Source organism: Eurosta solidaginis, chromosome 5, assembly GCF_040869045.1.
Source record: "Eurosta solidaginis isolate ZX-2024a chromosome 5, ASM4086904v1, whole genome shotgun sequence".
Lineage (NCBI taxonomy): Eukaryota > Metazoa > Arthropoda > Insecta > Diptera > Tephritidae > Eurosta > Eurosta solidaginis.
This window is the reverse complement of record NC_090323.1, coordinates 209,808,262-209,824,507: the sequence shown is the minus strand read 5'-3', so window position 1 is coordinate 209,824,507 and position 16,246 is coordinate 209,808,262. Positions and strand designations below refer to the sequence as shown.

Here is a 16,246-nt window from a genome sequence, read left to right as displayed (position 1 = left end):
GCGCTGGCGATGCCTTATATAAAGGCCAAATAGTTGTCATATAATTAAAGTTTGTTAGAGTTAAAAAATTATGCCGGTAAGGGTTCCTGTAGAGTATAATAGAAAATGTTTAAAAGCCTTTTAGGACTCATGTCGGACTCTTATTTGGGCTCAAATGATATAGATCAATACGCTCATATAGGACGTCCGACGAAGAAGGGAAATACATATGTTTCGGCCTCTCAAATGAGCTCATAGCACTGTAAGCGCTACAATTTAGATATTTTTTCTGACTCTTACTTAAAATATTTATAGGGTTAACTAAGGTTTGGGCAACGGTATGCATAACCGGATAAAGATGTATTAAAACCGCTGGATTACAGATTAAACCTAATTCAACCGATAGCGTAATGGATATCTACCCACCAATACATTGCAAATCGGGTATATTTTGCATTGAATTTGTGTGCTTGTTTCCCATATTTTCCAAACGATTATTTTTAACCTTACCTTGGGTAAATATTTGGGTATTTACACATTTTTACCATATATAACCAATTTACCGGGTATTTACCATTTGAGTATTTACCTCGTTCCCATCTCTACTCACTTGTTTTCATCCGCTTTTCTTTACTTCAAATGCTGCAGTAATTTCACTATGTACAACGAGTGATTTCTTTGTTTTTTAAACGGTTTTAATTAACTTTGTAGAGCGTAATTTTAAGTAACTTCCCGATAAGCTGCAAGCTTGAAACTAGGAATGTAGTTAAGAACCCGATGACAATGCAATAATAAGAAAAAAACTCCGATAGGAGGCGCATGAATCGAAATATTTAAAAAAATCGTATTTTTGGTCAGACTTGGCTCATATTTCGTTAGCTTAATGTGAAAATGTGCTAAGTCGCTTTTTTTTTTTTTTGAAAAATTTTATTTTAATGCAGTTTTAAAACTGAATTCTAAATACATCGATTACAAAAAAAATATTTTTATTTTTCATTTTTACGTGCTGTGTGCAATGGTGTGTAAATGTGCTAAGTCGCATGAGTGAGATAAAAGTTCTTCTGTCATGCAAAGCCTGAAGACCGAGCAATTTGTACCTGCTTGTATATGGTGGTAGGCCGTCTGACCAGTGAAGCATACGTTAAGCAATTTTTGTAAATATTTTTTGAACTTCCTCAATTTTATAGGAGTTAGATTCATAGAAAGGATTCCATATTATTGAGCAATATTCAAAACCACTTCTGACCAAGGATATATAAAGTGCCTTCAACGTCATAGGGTCCTTAAAGTCACAACGAAGTCAATGTGACTAGAAAAAGAAAGTTTGGAGTCCAAAATTATACCAATTTCTTTACTCTCTTGGTAACGATTAAGAGATTTATCATTTAGTTTGTAGATAAAGTATGCGGCAGCTGTATTTTTGGAATAAGACACAGCACAGCATTTGCTTGAATTTAATAATAAATTATTGTCTGCGCACCATCCGGAAAAAGAGTCCAGATCAGAATCGTTAGAAATAGTTTGACAAATAAAGAGTATCTTTTGTGAAATATATAGTTTTGGTGTTATATTTCAATCATTAAAAGGGAATAGTGATGGGGAAACATATTGAGTGAAAAGTGCTACATCAGGAGAAAAAATTTGTTTTGAGTGCGGAAATTGTGCTAAGTCATAAAATAGATGCTGGGTTAGCATACATGATTTTTATTTATCTTTTTCAAAGCTTCTACACTCAAAAGTATTGCAACTAAAGTATACTCATTCATAGTTTTGCAAAAAAAAATGTTATTTCAAAAAGTATTCATTTTTTTCGTCTCCTGTAAAATTCGTAAAAAGTGACTTAGCGCTTTTTCACAATAAGCTAACGACATAATACATATATGAATAGAAAGAAACCTATGAAAAAAACCACCAGGTGGCCCAAAGGTCGAGATATTGGAAAAATTGGTATTTCTGGTCCGATTTGGCTCACATCTGGAACAAATATTACATATAGTCCAGTAAAAGTGATATCAAAATACTTTGGAGTTCGAGGAGGGACAAGCATACGTGACGCCGAGTCGAGTAAAGTCTTTAGAAGGATTGAGGACTTAGATTGCAATAAATTGTCAGGAAAGAGTCCCTGTAATAATAAGGCCCTAAATGAACTAAATAGAATGTGAAATAATAGTCAATTAAAGAAAGGCTAAAAACTTGAAAATAAAATAATAAAAAAATGTTTAAGTTAAAAGGTTTTAATGAAAACAATAATTACATTAAGTAATAATGATACTAAAAGCTACAAAATAATTAGGTGGGTCCTAGGTACTAGTCATCACACTCCTCATTATTCTAGGGCGTTGACCAGACAATTAAATAAAAATGATGGGCGCGTGAAATTTCTAAAAATGTGGGTCGTAGCATAACCTGATTAAGGTTCAGTTAGTCTTATTTATGACTATCAATAGAAATTTAGCGCGTCCAATGATTTATTTAATTGTCTGACCAACGCCCTAGATTGATGAGTAGTGTGATTACTAGTATCTAGCACCTACCTAATTAATTTTTAGCTTTTAGTATTATTATTACTTAATGTAAGTGTTATATTCAACAAAACCGTTAAGCTGAACATTTTTTGTTAATCATTTTATTTTGGGTATTATTCAATCAAACTTTTTTAAAGACCGAAAAGCTGCTTTTACCGGACTCCGTTTAAGCAAGGTATATAGTTTAAAGAACGAGTTATTTACATATATATTGTTTATTTATTACTATTTCTTCTTTTTAGTTCGATATCAAAGAAATTTCAAAAGACACTATATTTGCAATGTTATGACTAACAATAAAGCTAATAAAATATAAATTTTTTTCTGCACGATTTCTTATATTATTTCAACTTTATATTCGTGCAATAAGTGTATTAAACAATGGTTACTCAAGCTTTTTATACTCAGTTGAGCAGAGCTCACAGAGTATATTAAGTTTGATTGGATAACGGTTGGTTGTACATATATAAAGGAATCGAGATAGATATAGACTTCCATATATCAAAATAATCAGGATCGAAAAAAAATTTGATTGAGTCATGTCCGTCCGTCCGTTAACACGATAACTTGAGTAAATTTTGAGGTATCTTGATGAAATTTGGTATGTAGATTCCTGGGCACCCATCTCAGATCGCTATTTAAAATGAACGATATCGGACTATAACCATGCCCATTTTTTCGATATCGAAAATTTCGAAAAACCGAAAAAATGCGATAATTCATTGCCAAAGGCGGATAAAGCGAAGAAACTTGGTAGATGGGTTGACGTTATGACACAGAGTAGAAAATTGGTAAGATTTTGGACAATGGGCGTGGCACCGCCCACTTTTACAAGAAGGTAATTTAAAAGTTTTGCAAGCTGTAATTTCGCAGTCGATGAAAATATCATGATGAAATTTGGCAGGAACATTACTACTGTTACTATATATGTGCTGAATAAAAATTAGGAAAATCAGATGAAGAACACGCCCACTTTTAAAAAAAAAAATTTGTTTAATTAAAATTTTAACAAAAAATTTAATATCATTACTGTATATAAGTAAATTAAGTCAAAATTCAACTCCAGTAATGATATGATGCAACAAAATTCAACAATAAAATAAAATTTAAAAATGGGCGTGGCTCCGCCCATTTTCATTTAGTTTGTCTAGAATACTTTTAATGCCATAAGTCGAACAAAAATTCACCAATCTTTCTTAAATTTGGTAGGGGCATAGATTCTATGACGGTAACTGTTTTCTGTGAAAATGGGTGAAATCGGTGGAAGCCACGCCCAGTTTTTATACACAGTCCACCGTCTGACCTTCCGCTCGGCCGTTAACACAATAACTTGAGCAAAAACCGATATATCTTTACTAAACTTAGTTCACGTACTTATCTGAACTCACTTTATCTTGGTATAAAAAATGGCCGATCTCCGACCATAACCACGCCCACTTTATCCATATCGAAAATTACGAAAAATTAAAAAAAATGCCATAATTCTATACCAAATACGAAAAAAGGGATGAAACATGGTAATTGGATTGGTTTATTAACGCAAAATATAACTTTGGAAAAAACTTTGTAAAATGGGTGTGACACCTACCATATTAAGTAGAAGAAAATGAAAAAGTTCTACAAGACGAAATCAACAGCGTTTGGAATCTTGGCAGGAATACTGTTAGTGGTATTGCATATATAAATAAATTAGCAGTACCGGACAGATGATTTTCTGGATCACCTGGTCCACATTTTGGTCGATATCGCGAAAACGCCTTCACATATAGATCTAAGGGCCACTAGCTTTTAAAAACCTCATTAATACCTTTAATTTGATATCCATACCGTACAAACACATTCTAGAGTCACCCCTGGCCCACCCTAATGGCGATATCTCGAAAAGGCGTTCACCTATAGACTTAATGCCCACTCCCTCTTAAAATGCTCAGTAACACCTTTCGTTATTTACCCATATCGTATAAACATTCTAGAGTCACCCCTGGCCCACCCTAATGGCGATATCTCAAAAAGGCGTCCACCTATAGACCTAATGCCCACTCCCTCTTAAAATGCTCAGTAACACCTCTCGTTTGATACCCATATCGTACAAACATTTTAGAGTCACCCCTGGCCCACCCTAATGGCGATATCTCAAAAAGGCGTCCACCTATAGACCTAATGCCCACTCCCTCTTAAAATGCTCAGTAACACCTTTCGTTTGATACCCATATCGTACAAACATTTTAGAGTCACCCCTGGCCCACCCTAATGGCGATATCTCGAAAAGGCGTCCACCTATAGACCTAATGCCCACTCCCTCTTAAAATGCTCAGTAACACCTTTCGTTTGATACCCATATCGTACAAACATTCTAGATTCACCCCTGGCCCACCCTAATGGCGACATCTCGAAAAGGCGTCCACCTATAGACCTAATGCCCACTCCCTCTTAATATTCTCAGTAACACCTTTCATTTGATTCCCATATCGTACAAACACATGCTAGAGTCACCCCTGGCCCACCTTAATGGCGATATCTCTAAAAGGAGTCCACCTATAGACCTAAGGCCCGCTCCCTCTTAAAATGCTCAGTAACACCTTTCGTTTGATACCCATATCGTACAAACATTTTAGAGTCACCCCTGGCCCACCCTAATGGCGATATCTCGAAAAGGCGTCCACCTATAGACCTAATGCCCACTCCCTCTTAAAATGCTCAGTAACACCTTTCGTTTGATACCCATATCGTACAAACATTCTAGATTCACCCCTGGCCCACCCTAATGGCGACATCTCGAAAAGGCGTCCACCTATAGACCTAATGCCCACTCCCTCTTAATATTCTCAGTAACACCTTTCATTTGATTCCCATATCGTACAAACAAATTCTAGAGTCAGCCCTGGTCCACCTTTATGGCGATATCCCTAAATGGCGTCCATCCATAGAACTATGGCCTACTCTCTCTTAAAATATTCTTTAATACCTTCCATTTGATACACATGTCATACGACCACATTCCAGGGTTACCCTAGGTTCATTTTCCTACATGGTGATTTTCCTTATTTTGTCTGCATAGCTCTCAACTGAGTATTTAATGTTCGGTTACACCCGAACTTAGCTTTCCTTACTTGTTTTTTTTTTTTCATTAAAATAATTTACAAAAGACTACGACAATGGTAAATTGCACACAAATCAAGGTCGTTGTTTATGCAAATGAAAGTTGTGTTGTGCGAAGATATGAAAAAAAATATACAAATAATTCGCTCGGGAACTTAGCAATCGCTGGCGGCAACAACAATTTGATAAATAGCTACGATTAAATTGCAGTATAGTACTATTATATAACAACAAAGTTTGCAAGTTGCAAGCATTAACAAATAAATGGCTTACAACAATGCCATATTATGACAACAGACATACAACAGACAATGTGCAACAAGCAACAGTAAAACAAATTGTTATTACTGCTAGAATTTCTGTTGATGCGTCTGATATGTGGGGGCGGTGTGGGCGTAAAAAATGCCAAAATCAGCCAGTTATTAACGTAATTCCTCATGCCATAATTGAGGGCACAGCTGCATTAGCAATTAGCTATCTAATAGACATAGGCCAATTGCCTTATTGCAGCCAAAAGATTTTCGATTGTGAGTTATTAATTTGAAAAATAAGTATTCCATATTGATTTACAATTTTGTTGTTGTTTTTGCTGTGTAATTTATGCCAAATCAAACCACTGAAATTTCCTGCGCTTAATACGTAGTTAATAGACCGTTCAGCATTATTTTATTTGTCTTTGGCAGCGAGTTGAATGTTATCAACTTCGAGTTCGTTGCTAAAGTCTTTTGTTTAAATGTGTTGTAATGCTAACTTTGCATTGAATCAACGCATATTACGCTAAAGGCAATCGATTATTTGCGATACAAATAGCTATGCCGCTGTTGTAATTTGTATGAGCGGTACGTATGTAATTGTAACAGACAAATTTCAAGTGAACGAAGCCCAATAATAAATAAATTTTTTTTTTAACATTTATTTAAAAAATACTTAAAAATACACTCAATATCAAATACACAAAACAAACAAACAAAACAATACATTCATTGTTGGCAGTTCAAATTTTCGTCTCTTTTCTGCTTACTCACTTTGCAGGCACGACGTACTCAACTGTTGACTCCACTTAGCAAACTAAATACTGCTATTTTCTCTATAACTCAATTAAGTGTCTCAAAACTCACCCACTCTTGGCAAGATTTTATGTATGCACATATAGAAGTAATTATGTATATGATGATGATTTTGTCATATTATTTATGCTTAAGCGCGTTAATGCATATGATGGTGATATGATAACTTTATCCGAATAATATCATATGCTTGTATCTTTTTTTTCATAAATTCATTATCCTTTTTCGTTTCCTTTTCCAGCAAGTTTTCTACATGCATGCATTTTTTGCACTTAATGATATAAACCATGTCCATAACCGTGACCGTAACCATGACCATAACCATAATTTAGACCATATGAACCATGATAAGTGGAATAGGCTGGAGCCGCATAAACAGCTGGCGCAGCATGCACAACAGCGGGTGCAGCATGTACAACAGGTATCGATTTAGTTGCTACTTTGTAGGTGTTAGCGTATGAGGTAGCAACTGGTGCAATTGCTTTCACAACAGGTGCCGCTACAATTGGTGCACTGTAAGTCTTAACAACTGGTGCTGCTACTACGGCAGACGAATGATATGCTGGTCCATAAATGCCACTATAGCCACCATATCCCAAACCGTAACCATGACCGGCAAGACCGTAGCCACCATAACCATAATCGCCGAGATAGCCGGCTGAAGCAATAGCGCAAAGAGCGGAGAAAGCGACGATCTGGAATGAGAAAGTATAAAGTTTTAATATAAAATTTCTTTAACTTGGCTTAAGTTTCTAGGTAAATCACTATGACCTAGTTTTCCAGTGCAATTTTAAGTTAACCAGAGCTTAAATCGGCCAAATTGGGCCCTTCAACTGAGATGAGAAATACATTTTTGTGTAAATAGCCAAAGTGGCAAGTTTATATTGAGTTTATTTTAGTTGCAGCGCAAACTCGCAATCAAAAAATATAAACTGTTTGAAGCCCCAACAATTTTTTTTTCAGCAAAGATCAACTTAAAGGTGTTTGGTTTAAAAATCTCATTGAATCTTTCTTCGTCGGGGTTTTTTTTTTTCAGATAACTCAAAAACAACATTTATTCTGAAATAGAGGAAACCACTGAATTTTCCTGGGCTAAATATAAAGTTAATAGAGCATTTAGCGTTATTTTATTTCTTTTTGTCGACGAGTTGATTGTGTTATGCACTACGAGTTCGTTGCTTAAGTCCTTTGTTTAAAAGCTGTGTAATGCTGACTTTGCATTGAATCATCGAATATTACACTAAAAGCAATCCAATCGATTTAGTATATAAAGCAAATTTTAATTAAATTTTTAAACTTTTTAAAACTGTTCAAAATTTAAATTCATATGGCTCTTAAATAGGAGAAAAATATTAAAATCAGGAAATGTAACATTTATAATTTATTATATATTTTAATATAAAAATCACCTCTCAAATAATAATTTTTTAAGTTTTGCTCGGAAAAAATATATTTTTAAACTTTTTTATTTAACTCGTATATAAATAACTTATAGTGGTTGCGCATGGACTCACAAAAAAAAAATTTTTTTTATTGTTATGATACATTTTTTTTGTATTTAATTTGCCGGACTTGCTCATATTGCTTTATACAATTATTGTTGTTATTGTTATTAGAGAAAAATTACAAAGTTTATAAACGGCAATGGTTACTAGGACATGTTTCTGAATTTCACTTCTTTATCAGCTAGCTTTTCGGGAGCTGAGTACTGAATTCGAAATCTCCAGGGTTCATACTTTATATTATGCTTGCTTTGACCTCTAATATATATTTTTTCTTAACTGAAAAAATTTTTAAATTAGAAGAAAGCTCAACAAAATCGAAACTACTTTTATTTTTGATTGGTTTTTTTTTACCTTGAAAATAACAGTTATTTTTAAATTTTCTGTTTTGCTCAAAAAATCATAATAATTTTTTCTCTTCTAGGATGAATCCGGAATGAAAAGCAAAGAAGTATGCGCATGCACTGGCTTCATAGTTATATATCTTTATATGGGTTGGAGTTATTCCTTTTGTTTTATTATGTAGCGATTGTAACTGTTTGTACCTAAATTTTTTGTGTCCGACGGGTTCCCTTTTACCCCAATGGGTACTGTCAGACACATACTTTTTCTGTTCTTCTTAATGTCCTTACGGTTATTGTTCCGCACATCTTCTTTTCATCCTTACGGGAACTATCTCACAAGTCTTTTTTCTACCCGTACTGGTACTCTTTCCGCTCTGTTCCAATTTTTAAACTCTTGTATAATATATCCCACCATGGTGTGATGGTAGCGTGCTCCGCCTACCACACCGAAGATCCTGGGTTCACGTTCCGGGCAAAGCAACATCAAAATTTTAGAAACAAGGTTTTTTCAATTAGAAGAACATTTCTCTAACCGGGGTCGCCCCTCGGCAGTGTTTGGCAAGCGCTCTGAGTGTATTTCTGCAATGACAAGCTCTCAGTGAAAACTCATCTGCCTTGCAGATGCCGTTCGTAGTCGGCATAAAACATGTAGGCATAAAATTTGTAGGTAAAATCAAGAGGAGCACGACGCAAATTAGAAGAGAAACTCGGCCTTAGATCTCTTCGGAGGTTATCGCGCCTTACATTTATTTTTTTATTTATTGTAGAAAAATAAAATAAGGCAAATATAACGATAATATAGAACATATGACTTAGTATATTAGGTTCGGCTTAGGTCTCGGCATTTTTCTTGAATAATTGGTTTTATTTCCATCTACGTTTTTTATTTTACGCATTTTATGGCCCTTTTTTTTAAGTTTTTCTCTTGTTTACTCATAAAACAAAGAAAAATCTGGAACACTTTTCATAAAAAAATTGTTAATAATTAGTGCGAATTGCTAGAAATATATAACTTTTATTTTTGTACTGGGCTGCAAAATTGAATTCCCTACGGCCGCCGCGGTTAATGGTAGCGTGCTCCACCTGTCACACCGAAGATCCTGGGTTCACTCCACGTACAAAAGCAACATCAACATTTTTGAAAAAATATTTTTTCAATTAGAAGAAAATTTTTCAAACGAGGTCACTCCCTCGCCAAGCAATCCGAGTATATTTCTGCCATAAAAAGCTCTCAGTGAAAACTCGTCTACCTTGCAGATGGCGTTCGGAGTCGGCATAAAACAAGTAAGTTCCATGCCGCCAATTTGAAAGAAAAATTAAAAAAGGAGCACGAAAAAAATTGGAAGAGAAGCTCGGCCAAAAATCTCTTCAGATTTATTGTGCATTATATTTATATATTTTTTTAATAAAATCAGATAACTCCAGGCTCGAATTTGAGCACAAGACCTATAAGAATAATTTTTATGATAATTATTGTTGTTTTTTTTTTTAATTTTTCTATAATTTAAAAGTTATTATTTTTTCAAGGTTCGAGTCGAGCTCAAGGCCAGAACAATAATTTTTTCTAATGATAATTATTGTTATTTTTTAATTTTTCTAAATTTGAAAAATTGTATTTTGTTTTTGGAATAGTAAGTAGAAAATTTTTCAGACAACCTGCATGCTGCGCTAACCATTTAGCTATACAGCGGTGGTTTGTTTGACTGGCAAATTTGCTACTTCTATTCCTTTTTACCAACTATATTTATTCAGTGTTGCGCCATCTGGTGCAAATCACTGATAATGCTGGATTTTTGTTTATTGTCAATTACTTTGTTTGACATTCCCAAGTGCTCATGGTTTATTAACAATTTGCACCAGATGGCGCAACACTGAATAAATATAGTTGGTAAAAAGGAATAGAAGTAGCAAATTTGCCAGTCAAACAAACCACCGCTGTATAGCTAAATGGTTAGCGCAGCATGCCTAAAGCGTACTGATGATGAAGGCTTAGCACCCTTCGAAATGGATCTATCTGCGCAGCTATGTCAGGTTGTCTGAAAAATGTTCTACTTACTATTCCAAAAACAAAATACAATTTTTCAAATTTAGAAAAATTAAAAAATAACAATAATTATCATTAGAAAAAATTATTGTTCTGGCCTTGAGCTCGACTCGAACCTTGAATGATTTATCAATAGGCCGATAAAAACAAAAACAATTGTTATTATTTTTTTTAATTTAAATTTTGAATAGCTGCGCAGATAGATCAATTTCGAAGGCAGGTCTTCGCAGCGGGGTTTTCACTTATAGAAGAACTAAAAAAAATGTTTTTTATGTTATAGACCTTGACCTCGATCCTGGAATTCTTTCTTAGTAGGCCGATAAAACAAAAACAAATGTACTCAGAGAACTCGTAAAAAAATGCGACATTTTCGTAAGATTTTCGCGTGTTTCTAAAAATGGTTTTGAGTTTGGTTTTCTGTTACTAAATTCATTGATGTTTTTATTGAAAATATCGAACTTAAAAACAAATAAATTTAGTTGTCGAGATTTTATAAAAGGTTTCACTGCTATTTTTATTTTCGCATCTGTAGATACTGACTTATGAGCAGTGTTATTCTTTTTGAAGTATTATTTGTTTTTTATAAAATCATCAAAAAATAAGTGCAAATTGTCAAAATCGTTGTTTGCATCGGCATGTAAAGTCCTACAAATGCATAAATTCTTCTCACTTTTTGGGTGTAATCCCTTAGAGTTTCACTTTTTAATAGAGAACTTTATTTCAGTCACAGTTTGTAGCACATAATAGCATAGTTCTGTAATTTTTAAACTTTTTTACAATGATTGCTACTTTGATAGTAACTCAACTTTTCCACTGACCAAAAACAGTTTTACACAATAACTTTACTAACTTCGTTGCCTAAAACATTGCTTACCAATTTGAACATTTTGAAGGATATTTTTTACGCAAAGGACACTACACTTTTAGCAACACTAACAACTAGTTCTTGTTTACTGCAAATTTGGTTATGCTTCCACACAGCAATTGTGTTTGATATTTATACACGAAAATCTCAGAAAAATTCTTATTATTTGGCGAAAAGCTAAAACACAAACACATAAGCGACACTAACACATATACATACATAGTTTTTGTTGTGACACATAAGAAAAATTGGCATATGAAAAATAAATAAAAATCAAGTTGTAAGCCAAATCATAAAGAGTTAACTCAAGCAACAGCCACTCACAACAAAAAAAAGAGTTTATAACAAATGCGCATATTATGGCCGAGTCAGAATGAACTTTTTCTTATTTGTGCGTTCAACGCAATCTTATGCATGATAGTAACATCGCCACAAACACGCAAGGTGTTGCTTTCCAAAAATATAAAGGAACTTCAGACTAATCAATTGAAACTTATTTAGCCTTGCTCGTGCATATACAGAATTTCGCAAAGCATTGTTATAAACATTAGCTGTGTTTTTTTACATATATATATATATATATATATATGTATGCACTTAAACTGTATTTGGACTGATTAGTGTATAACTTTATCAGCACTTAGCACTGCTTCAATGTGTATTATGCATTATACTCAGTTGCAACTGAAATGTGTCTCTTCATTTTATATCGACACTATTCTAAACTTCTGTGACCAAAAATGGTGTGCGTCCTTTATTCATGGCAACCAATTCAGCTATAGGTTATACACTATGCCGAACAGAGGTGCATATCTCCGCTATTAAATACAACCCGTTTTGTAGCTATGTAGTTATTTACCACTCCATCGAGTATTCAATATTTGCAGTTAGATGGGTTTTCTATACATTATCTAAATGATGATAAGTATTTTTTTACCCACAGATGAATATATTCGCCGATGAATATATTCGTGAAAAAATACGGTTATGCTCACTATACAAGAAAAATCCCCAGCGGGTTAGGGGGTCAGAATATACCTGCGGTAGGTATGCCCGTCGTAAGAGGCGACTAAAGTACCAGATTCAAGGGGCTGTGTAGCGCAACCCTGCAGGTTGCCAGCGCAATATATAGCTTCTCCAAACCCAATTGTCAACCTCACCTCTCCGCGGCGAATCCTGTTTCACTAACAGACGAGGCTCTGGCGACCCTAAGCTCCTTATGGAACTTTGGGTTGGGGAGGGAGGGGACGGCCTGAAGGTTTAATGTGGCCACATAAATCGTTCCCGAGATGGTCGGGCCAGCACCTTAATGGTGCTTTGGTACCGGAGCGTACCGGATCTCTATCCGACAAAGGACCATCACATCGATAACACTCCCTAAAGCCTTCGGGGAGCAACCATATCGCTACAACAACAACAACATACAAGACAAATAGTTGCTGACATATTAGCTATCAACGAGTTATTTTTTAAGCTCCGTATCACGCTCAATTCTCACGGGAATGCTCTGACTCATTAGGAGACTTGAGAAATAGAGGGGGTGATATTTTTTTACACATGAGTTGTGATAGGCAGATGTCGCTGTTGGGTTTCATTTACCACATACGCAGGGCCGTAGAGAGAAAATCCGGGCCCGGGACTAAACAATTTACGGGCCCCCTATAAAAAATCCACTAATACATTTGACTAATACATTTGAAATGATTTGATTGAATTAATGACGTCTCATTCATGAATCATTATTGATGGATTACATCAAAAAAAAATGTTTGCCACATCAACTAAATGATTTTTGGACTAACAGCTGACAATAAAATTAACACAAAATATTCACTATTTATACTATACTATTGTTTCAAATAATCTTTTATAGATATTTGGTAACATTTTAATACATTTCTGATAAATTTAATGATGATTATAAAATTTAAATATTCAATATAGTAAGTTCGGATATCAAGGAGTGGCTTTACTTGCTTTTTCGCTGCAAAATTTTTATAATATGTAATATCAAAATTTAACTGTCTTGCCAAAACGGATTCAACACAAAGCGTGGGAAGTCCTGAAACTCGCTCTTGAGATGAGCACGATCTATGAAAGTTTTAGTTCTTGAAAGGACGCTGAAGAAACCTTCTGCACTAGCTACAGCGACGGAAATAGTGCAAAAGATACGTAAAGCAACACAAATGTTGGGGAAATCGTATACAGATTTTGAACATATTTAGATGGCAGCCACCGGCCATCGTGGTGTGATCGTAGCGTGCTCCGCCTGCCACACCGTATGCCCTGGGCTCACACCCCGGGTAAAGCATATCAAAATTTTAGATATAAGGTTTTTCAATTAGATGACAATTTTTCTAAGCGGGGTCGCCCCTCGGCAGTGTTTTGCAAGCGCTCCGGGTGTATTTCTTTCATGAAAAGCTCTCTGTGAAAACTGATCTGAAATGTAGATGCCTTCGGAGTCGACATAAAACATGTAGATCCCATTCGGCCAATTTGTAGGGAGAATCTAGAGGAGCACGACGCACATTGGAGAGAAGCTCGGCCTTATATCTCTTCGGAGGTTATAGCGCCTTGAATTGTAAAATTTGTTGCTTTCGTATTGAAATGGAGATAGCTAAAAATGTACGTAGTCAACGTGACTAGCGTCAGGCATAGCATCAACGATAATAGCAAAATAATTGGCTTTCTTGCCCTGATCTAATATAGTTTCCCTCACGTGCTTTGCACAAATTTCTTTAAACTCGTTCTGAATGTCCGAAGAAAGATAGTGAACTTGTAAACGTTTGAGCTATCATTGTGAAATCCTAACTTTCTCCAAATGATCTATAAGTATCGGATCATGATGGCGTATGAGATCTTAGATGCCCAAAATATCTCGATTTTTTCGTTCACCTTGATATATACTTTCGCCTTTGAAACTTAGGGCCCTTCACCCAAAAATAAAATAGTGTCCAAATTCTATATAAAATTTCTTTCCACTTTTGAGTTTCAGTGATTAGCTGTTCATTGGTAAGTGTATCAATTGTAGCCTCCTTTTGAATTAGATTTTGTAAAGATGAATATAACATTTAATGTGATCTTGAGTATTTTCGTGTGATGGCAGTTTATAGTATAGCTTCTTCCATACGTCGAATTTCGATTATCCGCGTAACAAATTTTAGGTCGATTTGAAGTATTGGTACTTAACAGACGACACGGTAGGCAATAAAAAGCATTGCTACTGGCACTCCACACTAACCAGTCACTCTTCACTTTCTCTCCATTTGGCAATATTCTGTTTAACAACGAGGTAGGAAATGCATCGTCCTGACAATCACGAGGAAAAATAACAGGACACTTTTGATGACCTCGACGTATTATTTTGTTGACTTCTTCAGATCGAAAAAATTCATTATTCACGGTACCGATATCGAAGTCGTTTAAATAATCTGTACTTTGATATAGAGTTGGTGGTATTGTTGGAAAACTTTTTGAAGATGAACCTCCATCAGTGCCACCACGGAAACTTTACGATTTCGGATTCATGTAAACATACAATTTGTTTGATGTTTTTCTTGTCTCCTCAGGCCCAGGCAAAAAATCATTATCAATATTCGTAGCTTTTGAAATTCGGCTTAAAATTTGCACATGGAACAACTAACTCTCCTAAATTAAAAAAAAATGTGTTAGTACCTCTAAATCGCGGGCCCCCTGAGAAACCCCGGGCCCGGGGGAATCCCCCCATTCCCGCCCTCCTCTCGACGAGCCTGCACATACGTCTAAAAACAAAGCAGCGATATTTAATTTTGAAAGAGTATGTTTATAAAAGGCAGTGCTGCCAAACTTAAGATAAGAAATTAACAAGTTATCTAGCTAACAAATTGAATTGGATTTCTATCTGGATTTATCTGGCTCATATCTTTGTTGTTGCATTTATATGAAAAATTATTTATCTGACTCAGGATCTTTGCGAAGGGATGATGGCAAAGTATTAGGAAAATTATTTCACATGCAAAGAATGAAAGCAATCATTGCCAAAGAAAATGTTGAACTCTTCTCCTTAAACCTTAAATGTAGACAAAGTTGAAGATTGCCACCTTTTGTATGTCATATGGCACCTGTGTTACACGATCTGCCGTTCTCCATAAAAATACGTGCCATGTACTCATTATGCATAAGAATGCATTGAACGTATCTATATGAATAAGTTGGTTGTGACGCGGCCATTACAACAAACAAACGGTGAAAAAACGCCCCAGCGATATACCAACAACAGCAAAATGTAATATGTAATGAAACTTGCAGTTACGTTGTATATTAGCGATCTGTCGACTTAAGTTCGCAAGCTAAGGGGTTGGTTTGCTGTTGGTAGTTATGGAAAACAAAAACACTAAAAAAAAGATCAAAATGTCGCATAAAATCTGTGACAGAGCGCATGAGCTTAGACGACAGCGAGCTGCTACTAACTCTCTGCAATAACAATAGGTAGCTTGAAAGAGACGCTCAAATTATTATAAGACACTGGCGTTTATTATATGACAACATTTATATTTAAACACTGCTCTATTTGTAATGGTAATTTTATTGATAGCATTTATTGCAGCAACAAAATTCATTAATTGTGTTAAAACATAATCGCTTAATTATTTTTAAGATTAAGTTCAGTTCTGAGAGAATAACTTGTGTTATAGTAAACTAAAATAGATCGGTTTCGCTTTGATGTGCCAGAGCGATTTTGGCCGTTTCCTAGCGAGTCACGATAACTAACGCCAATTAGGAGCACCAAGAGAGGTCAAGTCTTCCTCCACCTGCCTCTCCCAACTCAGTGGAGATCAGCTC

The 16,246-nt window shown here is 35.1% G+C and overlaps 1 protein-coding gene across 1 annotated transcript; it reads right to left on the bottom strand.

Moving 5' to 3' along the window:
• Positions 1-6,891: 6,891 nt before the first annotated feature.
• Positions 6,892-11,547, bottom strand: LOC137233543 (cuticle protein 10.6). Its single transcript, XM_067756633.1, has 2 exons — positions 11,435-11,547; positions 6,892-7,365 (listed from the first exon to the last, which is right to left on the bottom strand). Exons 1-2 carry the CDS (start codon positions 11,444-11,446, stop codon positions 6,943-6,945), a joined length of 435 nt encoding a protein of 144 aa, XP_067612734.1. The 5' UTR covers positions 11,447-11,547; the 3' UTR covers positions 6,892-6,942.
• Positions 11,548-16,246: the final 4,699 nt, after the last annotated feature.